Source organism: Sesamum indicum, linkage group LG7 (assembly GCF_000512975.1).
Source record: "Sesamum indicum cultivar Zhongzhi No. 13 linkage group LG7, S_indicum_v1.0, whole genome shotgun sequence".
In the NCBI taxonomy this organism is placed as follows: domain Eukaryota; kingdom Viridiplantae; phylum Streptophyta; class Magnoliopsida; order Lamiales; family Pedaliaceae; genus Sesamum; species Sesamum indicum.
The window spans coordinates 2,349,883-2,372,856 of record NC_026151.1 but is presented as its reverse complement, the minus strand read 5'-3'; the positions used below and the strand labels follow the sequence as shown (position 1 = coordinate 2,372,856).

The 22,974-nt window shown below is 33.8% G+C and overlaps 4 protein-coding genes across 4 annotated transcripts; 2 read left to right on the top strand and 2 right to left on the bottom strand.

Moving 5' to 3' along the window:
* On the top strand, window positions 1,997-2,994 carry LOC105165960 (uncharacterized protein At1g76070). Its single transcript, XM_011085120.2, has one exon. The coding sequence runs from the start codon at window positions 2,048-2,050 to the stop codon at window positions 2,813-2,815; it is 768 nt and encodes a 255-aa protein (XP_011083422.1). The 5' UTR covers window positions 1,997-2,047; the 3' UTR covers window positions 2,816-2,994.
* On the bottom strand, window positions 4,039-5,226 carry LOC105165958 (thioredoxin-like protein CDSP32, chloroplastic). The gene has a single exon (XM_011085119.2). The coding sequence runs from the start codon at window positions 5,070-5,072 to the stop codon at window positions 4,173-4,175; it is 900 nt and encodes a 299-aa protein (XP_011083421.1). The 5' UTR covers window positions 5,073-5,226; the 3' UTR covers window positions 4,039-4,172.
* Window positions 10,197-10,837, bottom strand: LOC105165999. Its single transcript, XM_011085172.1, has 2 exons — window positions 10,315-10,837; window positions 10,197-10,210 (listed from the first exon to the last, which is right to left on the bottom strand). The coding sequence occupies exons 1-2, from the start codon at window positions 10,835-10,837 to the stop codon at window positions 10,197-10,199; spliced, it is 537 nt and encodes a 178-aa protein (XP_011083474.1).
* On the top strand, window positions 15,899-16,804 carry LOC110012290 (uncharacterized mitochondrial protein AtMg00810-like). Its single transcript, XM_020695251.1, has one exon. It carries the CDS (start codon window positions 15,899-15,901, stop codon window positions 16,802-16,804), a length of 906 nt encoding a protein of 301 aa, XP_020550910.1.

Sequence of the window (22,974 nt, the reverse complement as noted above, 5' to 3'; positions counted from 1 at the left end):
CATCAATGTGTAGGTATTAATAATTTATTTTAACAGTAATTATTGGTTTACAATGAAATTAGTTATTTATATTAATAACGAGCATATATTAATTGTTGATTGTTGAAATTTATGATAGAATTGTAACCTATTTACGTAAAAAAAAAAGGAAAAAGAAAAAAAAAAAACTAGTCAAAACATATGCACTTGAGTCTTTGCTTTGAATTTTAATATGGTCTCACTAGGGATGAAGAAGTAGAGTCAAATTGAATCGGCTAACGACAATAAAAAGAAATGAATTCTTAATTATTACACCCTTAAAACATGCTTAAAACAGCCAAACACATCATTCTTAGGATTTTAGCATCATCAGATCTTTGATTATTGGTTCTCAGACAAAAAACCAAGGGTACTATGAAACTCTTATATGTAATTTGTATCCAAGACTTCATTGACGTAGAGTACGAGGAAAATGAAAGGGAAAAAAAAAACTGTATTTTTTATTTAATTTTTTTCTTAACTATATAAATGTCGTTACGTTTTAATTGAAAGAAAAAACTTTGATAAATACGTGATATAATTAGCTGCAATAATTCGCAAATTATGTGTGTAATTAATTGTCAAAGTAGAATCGTTTAAGCAATCTATTGGTCCTCTAAAGATGAAATAATAATATAGAAAAAATTGTAATTTTAATCTTGTAATTTAGGAGAGTGATATTTTTGGTCTGTACATTTTAATTTTGGCAATTTTGGTCCTTAATTGGTTGAAAAATTGATTTGCACACTACCCAATTAAAGTGTAATTTTAGTCTTGTAACCAAAATGCCAACTCTTCTAGGTTACAGGACTAAAAACGCCAACGCCCCCTTAAGTTATAGGACTAAAGTTGTAATTTAATTGAGGCATGTGTAATACACATGCAATTTTTCGGCAAAATTCACTAGACAAATTAAGATAAAAAGTGTAAACAATTTAAAATTACAAGATTAAACTGCAAAAATCAATTCATACAAAACTAAAAATGCTACCCTATAAATGAAAAAATTAAAATTGCAGTTTTCTCTAATACTATATAATTTTGTTTTTGTTTCCTTGGTTGCATTCAAACATTTTAGGATGGACCCAAGTATTATTAATATTTGTGTGTACTTTTCCCAACAAAAATCAATTGTATGACTGAGAATAAACTCAAAATCTTTATTTTTTTGTGATTAATCAAAATGTTGATAAGTAGTTCTAATACATCTTATAATAAAAGTCTAATTTGTAATTTTCAGTCTAATTGCAAATTGTCATAATTATTACATGTGATAAATTCATCGACTCATCAAAAACCCATAATTGTATGTATTAACTACAAATCCAATGTCAATTGACCTCGTTTTCTATTACCATAACATAAATTATAGCCACAATCATTAAAAGATCAAGAAAAAGATTAAAATAACCAGTAAAAGACAAAATCACAAAATTCTTTATGATTTATGATCACGATTGCCTATGGTTTTCGATGTAATTAATGATATTTGCGGGCGTTGATTTAGCCCGGAGAATTGGACCTTTGAATCGAGATTTAATTGGTACTAACAACCAAGCAGCTCAAGCTGTATTATTTATTTAATACCAAGAAGTGCTACTTGTTTTTGCACAGTCGTGTTTTTTCTCATTTGACCATTACTCAAAAACTGTACCTCTATTTTTCTTGAAAAAGTCAATTTTGCAACCCTAGTTTGATCCTTTCCCGTGTTCTATATCTCCTTCCAGGAAAGTTAATATAATTCAAATCATGTTTGATCGAGTCAAATCAATATAATAAACAATAAATGTATTACATTTACGATGTGATTGGTTATTTTTTTTTAAATTGTATATCAATTATAAAATAAGTGTATTATATTTATCCGATCAAGTTCAGTCCGAATAAAGAATTTCCTTCCTTCAAAACCTTATTCTTATCGCACACGTACACAGGTGTGTGTGTGTGTGTTTGGTCAAGTTATTATATATATATAAAGTTGTGGTGATCACAATTATTACAAAGCTGCGTAGTGTAAGATTTTCCAGTAATGGAGAAGGCAGCAGCAAAGTCGAAGAGCAAGATTTTGAGGTTTCTACCAAAGGCAGCTCAAGCAGCAGTTTCATTCCAAAACCCTCAATTCAGTCCGGGCCGAGATAAGCGGCCAGATGTGAACTCGCACAAGCTTAAAACCCATCTGAGCAAGGGGTTTTCCGGCCCGATTGTGTCCATGATTCCTGCGGAAGCCCGAGGGAAGTCCAAGAATTTCGAAACCCAAGAGCCCACGTCGCCGAAGGTGTCATGCATGGGCCAAATCAAGCACAGGAATAAGATAAGCGCGAAAAAGCACGCTTCTTTGCCTAAAGAATTCAAACCCGCTTCTTTTGCAAAACCCGAGAAGATTAGGGAAACCAGGCCGGCGCCGGAGCTGAAGAAGAAGCCGTCCGGAATTAAGAAGATTTTTGGTGGTGGGAGGAAATCCGACGCTTCGGCGGACCATGGCAGGCCGCCGCTTCCCGACAGGGCTCCGAGCCTGAGCCAGATGAGGAGATTCGCCAGCAGCCGTGATACGTTTGCGAATTTTGATTGGACAACTGCGCAGATTGCACCGGAGGAGGACCGAGATTACTTCTCCGATGAAGATAGGGGATATAGCGACGGCGAAGATGACGTATTCATCCCTTTCTCGGCGCCGATTCCGATGGGTGGAGCTGGACGCGATTCGGGTTTGGAGCCGAGGAAGGAGATTAATTTGTGGAAGAGGAGGACCATGGCTCAGCCTACACCCCTCCAATTAAACATGGTTAGACCACAATAATAATAATAAAAGAATAAAAATTCTTTTTTCGTTGTTATTATTTTTCTAGGTTTGATTTTGTGATGAAGAAGTTGGACGACAAAGGTGTCAATGTAAAGCAAATTATATTAAACTATGTAATTTGTTAATTAATTGTTGGCATTCAAAGCAAGATTTATTAGATGGGAAGGATTTGAGTATGAGATAATAATTTCGAAAACAAATTTAAATTCTAAGTTCACATTTAATTTAAATTCATTGTATAATCACGAATCAATTAATACATTTTCAATTCATTACGTCATTTAACATATTTAAATTCAAAATATGATTAAATAAATCAGTAATTCAAATCAACAAATAAAGAAACTGCTACAATAATAAACACATACTCCATATTTTATGTATTAATTAATATTCTTTTTTGGTGTGCATGCCCCAACTTAATTACAATCTTCCCCCTCCCTAATAATTAGATGTAAAAGTAGATATATAATTTATATTTATAAAGTTCCAACTTACAATATTTTAATTGTAAAATTTCATTTCTTACCAATCAAATTAGCAATTTATCATAATATATAATATTGGTGAAAGTTGGAAGTGAAAACGTTGAAACACATTAATTGAAACAAAGGAGGCTCAACGAATTAATTTGCTAATTATCCGATTTAATATTAAATTATTCATGAAATCATATATATTAGCATCCTTGATGGCTTGAATTTTTTGTTATTAATTAATATTCTATTTTTTGTGTGATTGAAAGATATGAATTTGGTTGTCTAATCTCCTCAACACAATTAAAATTCGCTTCTTTGTTCTGCACTGTGTTTTGTTTGGACAATATGGTTGGTCTTGAATTGGATTATTTAACTAAAACGGTAAGCTATTAGGACACTGTAATGTGGCCCAAACTACTTTAAAAGCCATAAACCAACTTTATGGGCTTGAAAGGCCCAACCCAAGTTATTATAGCAACGGTGGATTATTGGACACGTGGTGTCATACGATGAATCATGATTGTGTACGTAGAATAAGGCAATTATTATAAATATCCCAAGTCATTGATATTATTTATTTATCACTTTATATCTAACCCCTAAACTATGATTTCTTAATTGATTTGATTGTTGAAATACTAATATCCACGTTGGCCTGATACCCTAATTATATTTTCAAGTTATTTAATTAAAATGTGTTTAGAATGTGAAGGTACAATCAAACATAACAATTCACAGGTATGTCAAAGTTGAATGAACGAAGGTGCCACTCAGAATTAATCTCCGACCATCAAAACTTAATTCTACAATAATAATTTGTTATACAAATGCGTCGAGTAGTGATCCATAGTTTCGCAATTTCTATTTATATCCGTTCAATAAGTGACCCGAACACCTTGGTATCTCAGTATCTCCCCAATAAGCTCCCCTTTACCCGACCCGACATACCGTCCGCGGATCTCCCCGTCTCGGATGAACAAAAACGTCGGCACTTCTATCACATTCATATCCCGCAAGAACTCCATGCAGCTATCATTTTCGTCCCCGTTCATCCGGGCGAAAACCACCGTATCCTCCATGGACCGCGACAGCTTAATCACCGTCGGGTAAACCTTCACGCACGGCCCGCAGTGTTTCAGCCCCACGTCCAAAACGATCAATTTGTGATCAGCTTTGTGGTCTTCGATCAGCTTCTCCACGTCTTCTCTACAGTGCACCTGTACCACCGCGGAGTGGCTGTCGCCGTAGTACAAAACGTCGCCGACGAGCTGATCGGGGCCGATGGCTTCCTCCTCGTGGATCTTCTCCATGCCCTTGTAGAAGGTGAAGTGAGGGACCTGCTCGATTTTCTCGCGGGCGCAGAGTTTGCGAGTTTCCTCCGATTCATCGCCCATGACGAGTAAGAAGTCGACGTCGCTGCAGTTGCGGCTGAGATCTACCATGAAGGGGTAGATTTTGCTGCTGTCCTCGCTGTCGCTGGCGGCGAACTCGACCACCACGAGGCGGTTTTTGGCCGCCCGGAGTGCTTCGTCGAATTCTTGTGTGCTGTGAACTCTTTGCACTCTTTCTTTTTTCTTCACCTTCTCAACGTCGGAAGCGGCGGTGGCTTTTGGTACGAAAATCGGGCGGTTTGTGTCCAAATTGAGGAAATTCTGCTTGGGTTTAGATGATAGCGGGAGGAGATTGGAAGAAAATTGAGGGTAAAGAGGGGTGATTTTGGTGATTGGGGCGAGAAATGGGGGTTGTTTGAGTAAGAAATTGGTGATTGTAGCCATGAAGGAGGTGGAAAAATATGAGGGTTTTGCAGAAAATTGGGCAGGGCAGGATGGGATGGTTGAATTTGAAGAGGGAGAATGATGCAGGTATTATCAGGGTTGGAAGATCTGGTTAGATGATTTTATCCACTGGTGGTGGTTGGGCAGCTTATGTTATCCACAGATTTTCAGATATTCTCCCTGCCTGCATACTCTACTATCTACATTATTATTTATTTATTTTATTGTTTCAAATTTCTATCACTATTACTATATTTCAAATATGAAAGAAAAAAAAATTTAAAGCTATTTTTGGAAGAAATAAATTTGGAGAAAGGATTTCAAATGACTTTATATTAGACGAATAAAATTCATCATCGTGTTACAAAACATAGTTTAAAATAAGATTTCAGGAATTTGATATTCTTATCCAAACAAGTTCAATGTATTTGTTATTTCGAATATAAAATTTTTTAATTTTTTAAATTTTTCGATCCAAATGATCTAATTCAATAAATATTCTTGTTTGACCCGAGAAATTTAGTATTGTTATAAACTTAGAGAAATTTTAAGTTTATTGGCCTATCACTCCTAATAGAATATAAAGTAAAGTGTATATGTATTTCTCCAAAATCACTTTATTTTTCTCTCTAAAAAATTCTTTACAAATGAAATACATGGTGGTATTTATAGACCACCAAAAATGTGGTTACAAATGGTGGTATTACCACCAAAAATGTGGTTACAAAATACACCATAAATCATTATAATTACAAATTATAATGGGGGATACAAAAGGGTGTATAACATAATGGGTATTAAAATGAATATGAAGAGGTGTATGCATTCATATATACATATTATATATAATACTCCCCCTTGAATGCATACCTTTTTATCATATACATCCTGCCTTGTTAAAAACCTTGCCTGGAAAAACCCAATGGGATAAAAACCAAGGCTAAGGAAAAGAGTACAATTGTATAATCTCCCCCTCAATTGAAGCAGATATCTTTCAGGTGTCGCATGCCAATATTACGTACGAGTTGTTTGAACACCTTTGTTGGTAATGCCTTCGTAAACAAATCTGCTAAATTCTGACTTGATGAAATTTGTTGAACATCAACTTTGCCTTCCACTTGAAGCTCATGAGTGGAGAAAAATTTTGGTAATATGTGCTTGGTTCTGTCGCCTTTAATATAACCATCCTTGATTTGGGCGATGCACGCCGCATTGTCTTCATATATTACTGTGGGACTTTTCTCGATTGATTCCAGTCCACATGATTAATGCACATAATGTATTAGTGATCTAAGCCATACACATTCACGCCCAGCCTCATATAATGCAATTAATTCTGCATGATTTGATGAGGTGGCTACCAAAGTCTGTTTGGTTGAACACCATGAAATAGCAATTCCACCATACATGAATACATATCCAGATTGAGATATAGCTTTATGTGGATCAAATAAATACCCCACATCTGAATAATCAACTAATTTGGTTGTTTTGGCATCATCATGCCTTTCAAAATATAGTCCCATGTCACTTGTTCCACGTAAATAACGTAGAACGTGTTTAACACCATTCCAGTGTCTCTTTGTTGGTGTTGAACTATATCTTGCTAGTACATTAACTGAAAATGCTATATCTGGTCGGGTATTATTAGCAAGATACATCAATGCACCAATTACACTGAGATATGGTACTTCTGGACCTAAAATCTCATCGTTATGTGCTGGAGGACGGAAAGGATCTTTATTAACATCAAGCGATCGAACTACCATAGGTGTACTCAATGGATGAGCTTTGTCCATATGAAAACGCTTAAGGACTTTTTCTATATAGTTCGATTGATGAATGAAAATTCCACCCTTAGTATGTTCGAACTACAGGCCGAGACAATACTTTGTAGTGCCTAAATCTTTCATCTCAAACTCACTTTTTAAGTAATTAGTTGCTTGTCGAATCTCTTTAGGAGATCCAATAATATTCAAATCATCAACATACACAGCTATGATTACAAATCCCTACTCTATCATTTTTATGAATAAACATGGACTTATTTGATTATGGCAAAATCCTTTCTTTATTAAGTACTCACTAAGACGATTGTACCACATACGTCCTGATTGTTTAAGTCCGTACAATGACCTTTTTAATTTGATGGAGCACATATGACGAGACTTTGATTGTAATGCTTCAGGCAATTTTAATCCCTCAGGGATTCTCATATAGATATCTGTATCCAATGACCCATACAGATATGCAGTTACCACATCCATGAGTTGCATTTGCAGTTGTTCAATTACTGATAAACTGATTAAAAATCTAAGTGTGGTAGCATCCACTACAGGTGAATATGTTTCAGTAAAATCAATTCCGGGCTTTTGAGTAAAGCCTTGGGCCACAAGTCTAGCTTTGTACATTACAACTTCATTTCGTTCATTTCTCTTGCGTATAAACACCCACTTATAGCCAACAGGTTTGAAACCTGTTGGTGTTGGAGTTATAGGTCCAAATACTTCTCGCTTATTTAGCGAGTCTAGCTCATCTTGTATGGCATTTTTCCAACTTTTTCAATTATTTCGATGTCTACATTCCTCCATAGTTTGAGGATCATTTTCATCTTCATCCATGATTTGGACGGCTACAGAATAAGCAAAAATATCGTTCATTTCAATTTCTTTACGATACCAACCTAAACTGTTATGAGCATAATTAATAGACATCTCGTAACTGTCCTCGAGATCTTGCTCATTACTTTTAGAGTCTTTAGATAAAACCGTTTCAGGGATTGTATCCTTAGAGACACTAGTGGTCACATTAGCATCGTGATTAACTGAGACGATATGTTTCTTTCTCTTTCGAGGATTTGCATCTTTAGAGCCAAGTGGTCTACCACGCTTCCGGTGTATTTGTGACTCAAATGCGTTTGATTTATTTAGAATCGCTTCAGGGACTTCTAAACGAGCTGGAATATTTTCAGCCGGAATATGTGATTTTGTGACCTTTTTGGTATCTATCAATGCTTCTGGTAGCCTATTTGCAACACTTTATAAATGTATGATCCGTTGAACTTCAAGTTCACTATCATTTGTCCGTGGATTCATAAAAGACATATATGTTGCATTCCATGCAATATCTTTCCTTTTAATCTCCTTATCTACTCCCCCTAATGCTGGGAATACTGTCTCATTAAATTGACAATCCAAGTACCTAGCAGTGAATTGATCACTGACCATTGGTTCAAGATACTTAATAATTGAGGGAGACTCAAAACCAACATAAATTCCTAGTCTCTGTTGTGGCCCCATTTTAGTTCGTTGAGGAGGGGGTATCGGGACATACACCGCACAACCAAACACCTTTAAATGAGATATATTTGGTTCTCTTTCGGAGACCAATTGTAATGGAGAAAATTTATGGTAAGCGGTAGGTCTAAGACGAACTGCATGCAATATTGCATGCCCCCATGTCGATGAAGGCAATTTTGACCTCATCAATAAGGGTCTAGCTATTAATTGTAATCGCTTAATTAACGACTCTGCTAGGCCATTTTGAGTATGTACGTGAGCAACTGGATGCTCTAAAACTATTCCAATTGATTGACAATAATCATTGAGGATTTAGAAGTAAATTCTCCCGCATTATCTAGCCTTATCCTTTTAATAGGATAATCAGAAAAATGAGCTCTCAATTTAATAATTTGGGCTAACAGTCTTGCAAAAGTAACATTTCATGTTGACAACAAGTTTACATGTGACCAACGTGTTGATGCGTCAATCAACACCATAAAGTATTTAAATGGCCCACATGACGGTGTTATTGGCCCGCATATGTCTCCTTGAATTCGTTCAAGAAACATAGGAGATTCTACATTCACTTTTCTCATAGATGGCTTTGTAATTAATTTTCCAAGAGAACAAGCCGAACATATAAAATCACTTATAACAAGGAACTTCAGGTCCTTTAGTGGGTGTCCATGTGAATTTTCAATGATCCTATACATCATTGTTTTACCTGGGTGGCCAAGTCTATCATGCCACAAAGTAAAAATACTTTGATCAACTAACTTCGGGTTAGTGATACTATGTGTTAAACTATTCCAATTGATTGACAATAATCATTGAGGATTTAGAAGTAAATTCTCCCGCATTATCTAGCCTTATCCTTTTAATAGGATAATCAGAAAAATGAGCTCTCAATTTAATAATTTGGGCTAACAGTCTTGCAAAAGTAACATTTCATGTTGACAACAAGTTTACATGTGACCAACGTGTTGATGCGTCAATCAACACCATAAAGTATTTAAATGGCCCACATGACGGTGTTATTGGCCCGCATATGTCTCCTTGAATTCGTTCAAGAAACATAGGAGATTCTACATTCACTTTTGTCATAGATGGCTTTGTAATTAATTTTCCAAGAGAACAAGCCGAACATATGAAATTACTTTTAACAAGGAACTTAAGGTCCTTTAGTGGGTGTCCATGTGAATTTTCAATGATCCTATACATCATTGTTTTACCTGCGTGGCCAAGTCTATCATGCCACAAAGTAAAAATACTTTGATCAACTAACTTCGGGTTAGTGATACTATGTGTTTCAACAAGCTTATCAATGTGCCATATAAACCAGAAGTATATGTTCTCATTCTTTCTAAAACTTGCTTCTGGCCAGTTTTATATGTTGTAAGGTACAGATATTCGATACCATTTTCATTCATGGTTTCAATATGAAAACCATTTTGTCGAATGTCCTTGAAACTTAATAAGTTCCTTTATGATTTACTAGAATATAAGGCATCATTGATATGTAATCTTGTTCCTTTAGGTAACAAGATTGTAGCTCTTCCGGAGCCTTCAATAAGATTGCTAACTCCTGAAATGGTACTCACATTTGTTCTTGTCATTAACAAACTTGAGAAAAATTTCTTGTTTCTCAAAATTGTATGCGTAGTATTAACAAACTTGAGAAAAATTTCTTGTTTCTCAAAATTGTATGCGTAGTTGCACTATCAACAAGACAATGGTCATTGTCATTGAGATTTGTAATGGCTTGATCCATTCTATATACATGAGATAGATATATATAAGTAAAAGAAACACTTCATTCATAAAATATAAAAACATTACAAGATTAAAAGAAATACCCTATCAATGAAAGTAAACGTAACTGAATAATAGAAACATACTAATAACATATGAGATAAATCTAATCAACAAGCATGTCAAAATCCTCAGTAATGTCACCAAACTGTAGGGGCAGCTCAGGGAGATTTTATCTTCATTTTCAATAGACTGGAAAAAATCTGAAGCATCTATGTGGGTATTGTCTGAGATTCCAGCCTCAACAAAATTAGTCTCAACTTCTTTACCCTTCGCTTTTACAGAAACCTGGTATAATTTGACCAGATGTTGTGCCGTACGACAGGTACGGGACCAATGCCCAGACATCCCACATCTATAGCAAAGATCTTCATTTGTAGTTTTCTCTTGTTGATTCTTTGCCTTGTTCCCATTGTGCTTCTGAATAATGGGATTAATCCATGTATTACCACGACCATTACCGCGACCACGACCACGGCCGCGACCGCCATGACCACGACCATAAGAATGGCCCCGTGGTGAGCCATGGTAACGACCACGCCCCTTTCGTGAAGAAGTAGCATTTGCTTCAGGCAATGCCGCTGAAATTTCAGGAAGTGGCTTGGAACCAGTGGGTCGGGTGTGATGGTTATTCAACAAAAGCTGATTATTTTCTCTCCAACAAGCGTGCATGAAATCAACTCTGAATAGGTTTTGAACCCACGTTGCCTGTACTGTTGCTGGAGTACAAGGTTGGATGCATGAAAAGTAGAAAATGTTTTTTCCAACATTTGTTCATCCGTCACATCTTCTCCACATAACCTCAACTTTGATACAATTCGAAACATTTCAGAATTATATTCAACAATCGTTTTGAAATCTTGCAGTCGCAATTGTATCCACTCATATCTTGCACGTGGTAAGATTACAGTCTTTTGATGGTCAAATCTATCCTTTAGACTCTTCCAGAGTTGAAAAGGACTTTTGACTGTTAAATATTGAGACTTCAGGCTCTCATGAAAATGATGACGAAGCAAAATCATTGCTTTAGCACAGTCTTGCTCAGAAGTAATAGTATTTTCTTTTATTGTTTCTCCCAATTTGCTACTTGCCAAATGTAGTTCGGCATCAAGAACCCATGATAGGTAGTTTTTTCCAGAAACATCAAGAGCAACGAAATTCAATTTTGTGAGATTGGCCATTAAGCTTGAACGATCGTAACGTAACGTCGTGCTGATAACGTGTTATAAACTTAGAGAAATTCTAAGTTTATTGGCCTATCACTCCTAATAGAATATAAAGTAAAGTGTATATGTATTTCTCCAAAATCACTTTATTTTTCTCTCTAAAAAATTCTTTACAAATGAAATACATGGTGGTATTTATAGACCACCAAAAATGTGGTTACAAAATACACCATAAATCATTATAATTACAAATTATAATGGGGGATACAAAAGGGTGGATAACATAATGTGTATTAAAATGAATATGAAGAGGTGTATGCATTCATATATACATATTATATATAATAAGTATGGTATTGTGGATTGTTATCGCACTTATTATGTTTGATCAGTTTTTAAGGCTTCGTGCCCAAATGCTACGTATCTCCCTCTCTTGATGCTTCGAGTCCAAATGCTATGTTTGCCTCATATTTTCCTATATTGGGACTTGGAGTTCATATGTTATCTTTGCCTTGTATATGAATGATATATTACTCGCATCACCAAAGTCTTGTGTTCAAATCCAACTCTCATTACCCCCTTCTTAGATGTAATAAAGAGAAAAGATTATAAATAGTCATAAATCATCCAAGCTAGAGAATGAGAATCAAGAATACTGTTAAATTATCCTATTCTTAAAAATAAATTAATTTAATATTAATATCTTAACAAAAAATTATATAAGATCCATTTATATTGCGTGTCGGTAAAATTGCATGGAAGACCCTGCTCCATGTCTGAAGTTCTACTGCAGAAGAATCAGCTCGAAGACTACCTGGGAGTGCTTCTAATACAGAGAAGAATAAACGTTTTCGGCAGCAACACGTTTTGATTAGTCATTGACAACTTTGTTAGCTGAGCTGCTAAAGTTGCTGTTTCTTCATTCTCGCATTTACGCTTTTATAAGTTAGAATAGCAGTTAGTTGTCTGTTAGTTATTTTCTCTTCTATATATTTGTAATCTTCTTCCTTCTTGAGATATGCGAAATACAGAGCTGTAAGCTAGCATAATTCTTGAAAGAAATTTCCTTATTCTTCTCTTCAATTCAATCTGTGCTCATATTTCATGGCATTTATCACTGTTTTCGCTGCTAATTTTACATGGTATCAGAGCCATCATTGATGGTCTCTGATTCCTTTCTTTCATTTTGAAAATCAAGAAATATCAAAACCGCCAATTCTTGAAATCTTTTCTTGTCTGTCCGCCATGGAAGATGATACAAAGGCTCTCAAGTTGCAGCCTAACGACAATCCAGGCACAAGCCTGGTTACTACTCTCCTAGATGGGAAAAATTTCCTTTCTTGGAGTCGTGCAGTAAAACTGGGATTAAAGTCCAAGAGGAAGCTAAACTTCATCAGTGAAGACTCAAAGAAACCAGAAGAAAACTCCAAAGAAATGGAGGAATGGGAAACAACAGACTCGATGGTAACTTCTTGGATTCTAAACTCAATTTCAAGAAACATCGTGGAAAGCTTTATGTACACAAATACATCAAGAGAACTCTGGATCGAACTCAAAAGTAGATTCGGACAGAGTAACGGGCCGATGGAATACAGACTGAAAAAGGAACTAGGAGCACTTACACAGGGGTCACTATCTGTTTCTGATTATTTTTCAAATTTGAAGAAGTTATGGGATGAGATATCATCCATAACATATACTCCAAAGTGTACCTGTGGAGCGGCAAAAGAAAATGCAGATATTAAAAGCCATGATCAGACAATTCAATTCTTGATGGGATTAGATAGCTGCTATGATCATGAAAGAAATCAAATACTGATGATGGATCCCGTACCTGGAGTTAGCAAGGCTTATGCGATGATTCTCAGGGTGGAGAGACAAAATGAAGAAACAAATACTTCTCGAAACATGGCACTGCAAGCATCCAAGAGACCTGACTTTCAAAGAAATTTTCAGAAGAAAAGAAACCTTCCTGACAAGAAGCTGCGGGTTTGCAAACATTGTGGAAAGTCAGGCCATCTTAAGGAGGTCTGTTTTGAAATATATGGGTACCCCGAATGGTACAAGACACTTATTGAACAGAAGAAAGAAAACACAGCCACTGCAAACAAAGCAGCTGCAGCTATTGATCTGAAAACCAACCAAACAGGTACTGTAGATGGCAAAGCAATTTCTGAAATGTTGAGGATGGAATTTAACAAGTTTCTTGGAGAGCTGAAACCACAAACACAGACAAAATGTGATGAAGACAGATACAACTTTTCAGGTAAAACTGTTGGTCCAGACACTTTTAATAACAAAAGCTTTAATACTTGGATTATTGATAGTGGATCCACATCCCATATGTGCAACAATGAACATATGTTTGTCAATGAGAGAACCAACTTAACCAATGTGTATGTTCACTTAGCAGATGGGACTGAACATCTTGTCAAGAAAATCGGAGACATAAAACTTAACAACAAGATCACTTTGAAAGATACTTTATACGTTCCTGATTTAGAATTTAACTTGCTTTCTGTTAGCAAGCTTTGTAAAGCTTTTCCCATTAAAATTAAATTTCTTGAAACTTGTTGTGTTGTGCAGGACCACAAGACTAAAAAAGTCATTGCAGTGGCCTGTTTAGTAGGGAAACTTTATATTTTGAATCCTCAGTCGTTTGACAAGAGAACCATAGAACAGGCTTTGCACAAATGTAATGAGATTGGACTTCATGCCTCACATGTATCTACTGAAATATGGCATCAAAGATTAGGACATCTGTCCCATAATGTACTTTCTCATATTAGATTGCCAAAACATAATAAAGATCATGACTTTACATGTGAAATTTGCCCACAAGCTAAACAACAAAGATTGCCATTTCCTGCTAGCACCTCTGTTTCTAAGCATGTTTTTTAACTTGTTCATATTGATTTATGGGGTCCTTACAATGAGTATACTATCTCTAAATGTTCCTATGTGCTCACCATAGTTGATGACTATTCTAGATGTACTTGGACATATCTCTTAAATCAAAAATCTCAGGCCTTAGATCTATTAAAAACTTTTCATAAAATGATTATCACACAGTTTAATTGTAGAATAAAAAAGGTTAGGAGTGATAATGGGTCTGAACTCATGGGGGAAAATTGTCAAAACTTCTTTAGAAATGAAGGAATCATTCATCAAACAACATGTACCTACACCAACAACATGTACCTACACCCCTCAACAAAATGGGATTGTAGAAAGAAAACATAAACACCTCTTGCAAGTAGCTAGATGCCTTATGTTTCATGCCAACCTACCAAAAATGTTTTGAGCCGAAGCTATCTTAACCTCTACTTACTTAATAAATAGAACACCTACTCCTTTGCTAAACTGGAAAACTCCCTATGAAATTCTCTTTGATAAACCTGTGGATTACTCTTCTCTTAAGGTTTTTGGATGCATGTGTTTTGCCACTAATAATGTCGCTCATAAATCCAAATTTGATGTTAGAGCCACTAAATGCATTTTCTTAGGATATGCTCCTAATACAAAAGGCTATAAAGTATATGATTTGAACAAAGAATGTATGATTATTTCTAGAGATGTTGTTTTTTATGAAAATGTATTCCCTTTTTCTAACAAACTTAATGATCCTGTAACCTGCTCCCTACCCAATATTTCACCTGAAGATGATTTCCATGATACAGAGGTCCTTGATGAACCTGAGACTGAAATAGAGAATGATATTACAGACCATGAAAATCAGGATAATAGCACAGTTCTTAGAAGATCAACTAGACAGATTTCCCAACCTGTTAGGTTCCAAGATTATATTTGTTCTCATGCAGAATCTGATTTTGATATGCCTTGCATTATACAATCTTCTCACATACATAAGTGTCTTCATGCATCTGCTGAAAATCCTGTAGAACCTAAAAGCTTCAAAGAGGCTGTTCAAAAGAAAGAATGGAAAGTTGCCATGGAAAATGAAATAAAAGCTCTTGAAGAAAACAAAACCTGGGATATTATTAAACTGCCTAAGGACAAGAAGGCTATAGGATGCAAATGGATTTACAAACTTAAATTAAAACAAGATGGGAAAATAGATAGATATAAGGCTAGATTAGTTGCAAAAGGTTACAACCAAATAGAAGGTGTAGATTACTTAAAAAGTTTCTCTCCTGTTGCTAAAGCTGTGACTATCAGAATCTTACTTGCTATAGCTGCTAAGCATAACTGGCACTTGCATCAATTAGACATCAATAATGCCTTTTTGCATGGATATTTAGATGAAGAAATCTACATGATTCCTCCTGAAGGATACTCAGTCCCTAAGGACCATGTCTGCAAACTTAAAAGATCTTTGTATGGGCTAAAGCAAGCCTCTAGACAATGAAATCAAGAGTTTACCTTTCAATTACAGAATTATGGCTTCATTCAATCACAATTTGATCATTGTTTATTTACTAAACATACTAACAGTGGGTTGTTTTGTCTCTTAGTTTATGTTGATGATGTCCTACTCTCAGGACCTTATAAGGATACTATAACAGATATAAAAAGATATCTGCATAACATGTTTACTATAAAAGATATGGGGGAAGCCAGATTCTTTCTCGGATTAGAAATATGCAGGTCAAAGGATGGAATTGTGCTCTCCCAAACCAAATATACAAATGACATCATATCTGATGTGGAAATGACTCAAGCAAAGGCTACAAGCACCCCTCTACCAGCAGGAATAAAATTGAGCAACAGTGAAGAAGAACAAATGCAAAATCTTGAAGCTTACAGAAGATTATTGGGAAGGCTGCTGTATTTGGGCTTCACAAGACCCGACATATGCCATGGGACTCAACAACTAAGTCAATATATGCAGCATCCAAACAAATCACATTGGGATGCTGCATTATACTTAGTTAGATATCTAAAGGGCACTGCTAACAGAGGTCTTTTGTTTAATGCAGATGATGATTATGAGCTGCAAGCCTTTTGTGATGCTGATTGGGCAAGTTGTCAAGACACAAGAAGATCACTCACAGGATATTGCATTTTCATTGGAAAGGCCTTGATCTCCTGGAAAACAAAGAAACAAGCTACAGTCTCTAGATCGTCTGCAGAAGCAGAATATAGAAGTATGGCCAACACAACGTGTGAATTGACTTGGATTTTTAACTTGCTTCGAAATCTTCAGATACATCCACCTACTCCTGTTCCACTTCATTGTGACAATCAAGCTGCCCTCTACATTACAGCTAATCCGGTTTTCCACGAGAGGACAAAACATATAGAAATTGACTGTCACTTAATAAGAGACAAATACAAGGAAGGCTTTATATCTCCTGTGCATATTGCTTCTAAATTGCAGCCTGCAGACTTGTTTACAAAAGCTTTACCGGGACCTAGGTTCAGTTACATTGTGTCCAAGTTACCGGGACCTAGGTTCAGTTACATTGTGTCCAAGTTGGGCCTTGTTAACATCTTACCAAGTCCCACTTGAGGAGGGTGTGTAAAATTGCATGGAAGACCCTGCTCCATGTATGAAGTTCTACTGCAGAAGAATCAGCTCGAAGACTACCTGGGAGTGCTTCTAATACAGAGAAGAATAAACGTTTTCGGCAGCAACGCGTTTTCATTAGTCATTGACAACTTTGTTAGCTGAGCTGCTAAAGTTGTTGTTTCCTCATTCTCGCATTTACGCTTTTATAAGTTAGAATAGCAGTTAGTTGTCTGTTAGTTATTTTCTCTTCTATATATTTGTAATCTTCTTCCTTCTTGAGATATGCGAAATACAGAGCTGTAAGCCAGCATAATTCTTGAAAGAAATTTCCTTCTTCTTCTCTTCAATTCAATCTGTGCTCATATTTCATGGCATTTATCACCGTTTCCGCTGCTAATTTTACAGTGTCTTCATTGAGTTTTCAAATTTTATTTTTTTTGGTCTCAAATTTCAGCTAAATTATAATTTACCTACCTGTTATGAAAAATAGACAAACAATTCTTTTCTAAAAAATAAATAAGCAATTTATTCTCATGTGCTTTTCAAATATAGCAATTTACCCCTTATGTTATAAAAAACGAAGCAATTTACCTCCCAATATTACAGAAGGGTAATTGCTATTTAATTTTCATATAAAGATAATTTGCTCATTCCCAATACTACAGAAAGATAAATTTTGTTGAATAGTAAATTTCAGGAAGCTATGACATTAGGATATTTTCTTAGTCATTAGGTCGGCCCTTAACGTGTACACGTTCTTACATCTCAAAGTGTCCTACGAAACAGCGATTCTTATTAATTTGTCGCGCAGAGCAAACGTTCAAAAACCAATCAATACGACACCACCTAAAGACGTACGTTAATGTCAAATTTCATTTTCATAATTTCAAAAGTAATAGAATTGGGCTACTATTTTTTTTTATTTTTTTTTTTAAAAAAAAAGAATCTGTAATATACTTGAGAGAATCACATTTTCAAAAAATCTAGGCTGGGCCGACGAGAGCTTCAGAATATCTACTTCTTAAATTACGAATTATTACGTTGATCATCAAACTTGAATTTGCTACCACTACCCAAAAAAAGAAGAAAAATTATTATTTTTTTATATTATAAATTGTTATAACTTAATAATCATGTTAAATTAATATTATTAACCACAATCAAATAACATTAACGCAAAATTTTAAAAGTGTACCATAGCGATGTTTTAACTTTGACTAATGTTTTGAACTCATTCAAAAACATCAACGAGTTATTATTGCGGAGCCGTAATTAATTTGTATTCTTCATGATCTTTTTAATCATAGTAATTAACTATAGTAAAAATACATAATTTTTTTAGTGTGAATAAAATATTCTGCCTTCACCATTTATTCACTGATTCTTACGTTAAAGTGAAAAGATTCTTAATCATTTTTATTTTTAAAAGATTCTTAATCAATTGCTTAACGTCTGTTTAATATTTTAAATGTTTTATTTTAATTGTATATTTAAGGAAGATGACGTAAAATAAATGAAGAACTAGACATAGGAATCTATCTGCATGTTGCGGACAAGTATTTTATTTACATTAAGTCGGTAATAGATAAGTGCATAAACATGTTTCATGCAACTTTTTATCCATAGTAATATAAAAAAAAAAGATGGTCCATATTCATAAATAATGGATAATGATACCATCGACCAGCCACACTCATAAATGACGGTTAATAATGCTGCCGCACCAATTATTTTGTAAAACAAAAAAAACCCTTCAACTATTAAGATAATTAACTTATTAAACTTTTAAAATTTTACATTAATTGATAAATTCGTTTTCTTTTCTTTTTCTTTGTTTTTTTAATATAGTTTATTGATTTATATAATTTACTCTTGTTTAAGATATATTTAAAAGCGTGAAAAATTATTTATTATATGCACACAAAAACGACGTGTCACAATAGCTAGTTTAGATAAATTTATTTATTTGAGTCGTTGTTTGCCTAATTAGAGCCTATTTGCTTTTAATTTTTTCGTAATTTATATTCTGAAGATATCTCTAAGACCAAACAATTCTGTTGGGCAAAAAAGAGTACTTTTAGGAATGCAAATTTTTGTTGTGTAAAAAATCTCATAATATGCAGCACAAAATGTTTCGTTGCCTAAAATCTTGTATTTTGCAACAATTTATGTCATCAAAAAATAATATCTTAACATTTAGATATTTGTCAAAAAACGATAAATTAATTTATCTATGAAAAGAAATATATTTTGGGACAATAATTTTTATTGTAATATAATCACTTTTGGTGAGGAAATATGATAACATAGGCCACGTTAACAGCTACGGACAACCATGTTTGTTTTTGGTTACAATGAACTTTTAGCAACAAGTATTTGTCCAAAACAGTATTTGCAACAAAATATCAATCCAATCCTGTTTTCATTTTCAAGCAAAGATGGATATTTTTATTTCAATATATAAAATTTAGAATTCCCGATGCTCACGACAAAAGTCTGAGAAACAACAAAAGTGAAAGCACTGAAACAATTAATAGACACATAAAATGAAATAATTATCCCAACAAAAAACCCTCATGATATATCATACGATGCTGCCTTTTTATCTGTACCACAATCTCAAACTTGGCTATTACAATCATATTCTCATGATCAACGCTAAATCCATGGCGCAGAAATACTCATCCCCGGACGAGGAGATGTCGTCGTGCTGGGGCCGCTTCATTCTGATGTTGTCAAGGAAGAGTAGAAAAGCCAAGAACAGCAGCAGCTGCTTCTCATTTTCCAAGTCGAAGACAAGGGCTCAGCAGTTTGGCGCTTTCAGGTACAGCCCGCTGAGCTACGCCCAGAACTTTGATGAAGGGCATGAATGGGAAGATGAGGACCAGGATGCTTTCTTTCGCGGGTTTTCGTCGAGGTATGCTGTGCCTGTTTCCTCCAATCATGAAAATGTATGATCACACGCCACGATTTTAATACAAAGTTGTTGCTCTACTCCCTTTGTAGTTATAATGAATATTTGATATTGATATATTACTACAACTGTTAATGAAGGAGGTTTAATTAATGTTGTCAGTTCATCATCAACTTTTTTATATAGATGTTTCAGGTTTGGGAGTTTGCCAACATTCACTAATTATAGCAGTATGTTTGTTTTTTCAGAAAGAATATATTCTTTTTCAACTTGGAATTATATATATAATAGCCCACATTTTAGTTGTGGTATAAAAGTAAAGAAAGAGCAAGAGCCCAAATAAACTCCTATGGACCACTCTCTCAAGTATCTGTTAGTATATGCTTAGTGCTAATAAAATTCATCATTATTTAATAAAATACATTTCAAATTTAACGTTAAATCCGAATGATTTATTCCTAAAAGTTAGATTCACGACTTCAAACCCATCCATTCAAAACTCAATTTTCAGTTTTACATTATTTCAATAATTTGGAAGCTTATTTGTTTAGTCCAATCTATTTTTATTAGAAATTTACAGTTTAGACCTACTGAAAACACATTTCTCAAACCACCCTTCTAAACATTATCATTACCTATTGTCTTTGAGCTATACCAATATCTACAGAATACCAATATAACAAATCAAATACAAACAACTTCTCTTTTCTCACGTCTATAAACCTACATTTAAAAATTTATAATTCACAATTTTTAATGCAAAAATAAATAAAAGTATTTTCTGAAAATAAAACCAAACGAGGTATGATCAGTAAATAAAGAAACCTTTCTAGAAATGATATAATAGTCCATTCAGACACTGACACAGAGTATTTGCTTTGGACAAAAGCCAAATAGGATGTAACTTAAAACTCAGACAAAGATGCAGTGGGAAAAATGGCGGGAGATGTTCTTCGTTACTCTCACCGACATTACTTTTTTCCCTTCATCATTCCCATTGGAATTGGATCTCACTTCTTTCTTCCGCTCTTTTTTTTAGTTTAGAATATAAAAAGAAAAAAAAACTCTTCACACTCACAAACGGTGATTAATAACATCGCTGTATTAATTTTTTGTAAAATAAAAAATACCCTTCAATTCATAATATAACTAACTTATTCAATTTTTTAAATTTTATATTAACTGATAAATTAATTTTCTTTCTTTTCTTTTTTCTTTCCTGTTTTGTTAAATGTATTATATTGATTTTTTATATTTAGCTTTTACATAATATATTTTCAAGTGCGAAATATTAAAAATAATTTGACACAACAATTATTATATATATATATATATTATGGAGTGGTGACGCCACGGGGATTTTAGGCTTCCCTTTACGCAATGAATTTAGTTAGTCGGCAACTTTCATTTTCTAACATTTGTAGAGAATTCCAATCAGGGGCAAAAAACATTTGTAGAGAATTAAATGCAATAGGTTTCTCTATGCAAATACTTAATAGAGGAAATACCTCTTTTAAAAAAAATAATAAATGATAACGACCCTCCTTCAAATTTATTATAATTATAAATACTTTTTTATTGTTCGAAATATTATAAATACCCACCTAAAATTCTTACAAATACCTCCTACAATTGACTGTTATAAAGGAATATTTGTTAGGATGTTTATAATTTTAGAAGTGTATTTGTAAGTTTTTAAATAAATGATAATATATTTGTAATTATAATTTTTTCTTAAAAAACTCATTGTAATTTGCCCAAAAAAAACTATGCAACATTGTAAAGTCCAAGGGTTATGTCAGCCTTTCTTTTAATGGAATTTTTTGACATCACGAGGAGGTAAAATACTATTAATCTCATTTGTATGTGATAACTTTGTTTTATTCGAATTCCTTGCTCCAACGCTGTCATTAACTAAATACATTCTACTCATATTTGGATTTAAATTTTAAAAAAGAATGCGAAAAAAGATTTCAAACCACCCCATATCCAAATAATTTGAAGTTCATCAATGTTTAATAAAGTAAAATTCAAAATTTGAGTGTACCAATTTAAACTTAAAAATTGATCTAATAAAAAATCCAGAGGATTTGTTTGTTATTACAAGTTGGAAATCATTAACTTTATGTCCATGAATCTAAATAAACGGACTGAGTACATACAGACAAGTCGGTAATAATTTGGTTAAAGCAGTGCCCCAGCCCACGGAGGTCTTCTTAAATAATGTATAGGTGGAAATTTCAGGAAAAATCTTTCCATGTTTAATAAATAAGATAATTTCAATATTTTGACAAAAATTATAAAAAAAATTATCATATAACTCATAAATAAATATTTATATCAGTTCCACACGTAAATACTTACTTTAAAGTTGTCGACAGACAAAATAATTTCATGATAATTGTGGTAATACCAATATCAAAAGCAACAGTAATTAAATAATCACGCCTTTTCCATTCTTGATCTTATACTCCGTTTTATTAGTAACTTATCTGGATATTTAAATAATATTTCATTCAATTAATATATTAATAATTATAAATAATTAAAATAACTAATATAAATTAATATTCATATAAAGTGAGACAACCAATCACGTAATGTTTTGTAATGTTTTATTTTGGCTCACTATGTTAACCAATCATTTCTCCCTGGAAGTAGAAAAAATGCCAAGAAGTCACGGAATCCCTCCCACATCAACAACCTAAGTACAAAACAATTATTATTCCGACCAAATGCAGATCAAACAAGAATTTTTATTTTATCATAATAATAAATTTTAATATTTTAATAGTTGTTAAAAATTGTATTTATTAAGACTTAGTAACAAAATATTATTAATTAAATTATCATTAACAATAATTAATAAGACATATATAATGATAACATAGTGATAATAATCATTCTTTATCACTATATTTCTGTTGTCACTAATTATATATATAGTGATCAATTTGTACATAATTCTTGTCGCTGATAATTATATTATGACAAGAACAAAATTGTTGTCACCCAATATATATTTTTGATGACTACTTTAAAATTAGGGTAATTTACATTTACATCCCCTAAGGTTAGTTTAAATTACAGAAACTTCCTCTGTATTTTATAAAATTACAGCTACACTCCTTGAGGGGTGTAAGTGTCATGTTTTTCAAATAATAGGTGCAGTTTTATTAGGGTGCATGTGAGCCATGAGCAAGAGTAGTTGCTCAACCTTGTACGCATCAAAGCGTAAGTCATTGTTCTACGTACA

What these genes read in the sequence shown, in the direction of transcription:
- LOC105165960 (XM_011085120.2), top strand. Translation starts at nt 2,048, where the DNA reads ATGGAGAAGGCAGCAGCAAAGTCGAAGAGCAAGATTTTGAGGTTTCTA.
- LOC105165958 (XM_011085119.2), bottom strand. Translation starts at nt 5,072, where the DNA reads ATGGCTACAATCACCAATTTCTTACTCAAACAACCCCCATTTCTCGCC.
- LOC105165999 (XM_011085172.1), bottom strand. Translation starts at nt 10,837, where the DNA reads ATGCACGCTTGTTGGAGAGAAAATAATCAGCTTTTGTTGAATAACCAT.
- LOC110012290 (XM_020695251.1), top strand. Translation starts at nt 15,899, where the DNA reads ATGGGGGAAGCCAGATTCTTTCTCGGATTAGAAATATGCAGGTCAAAG.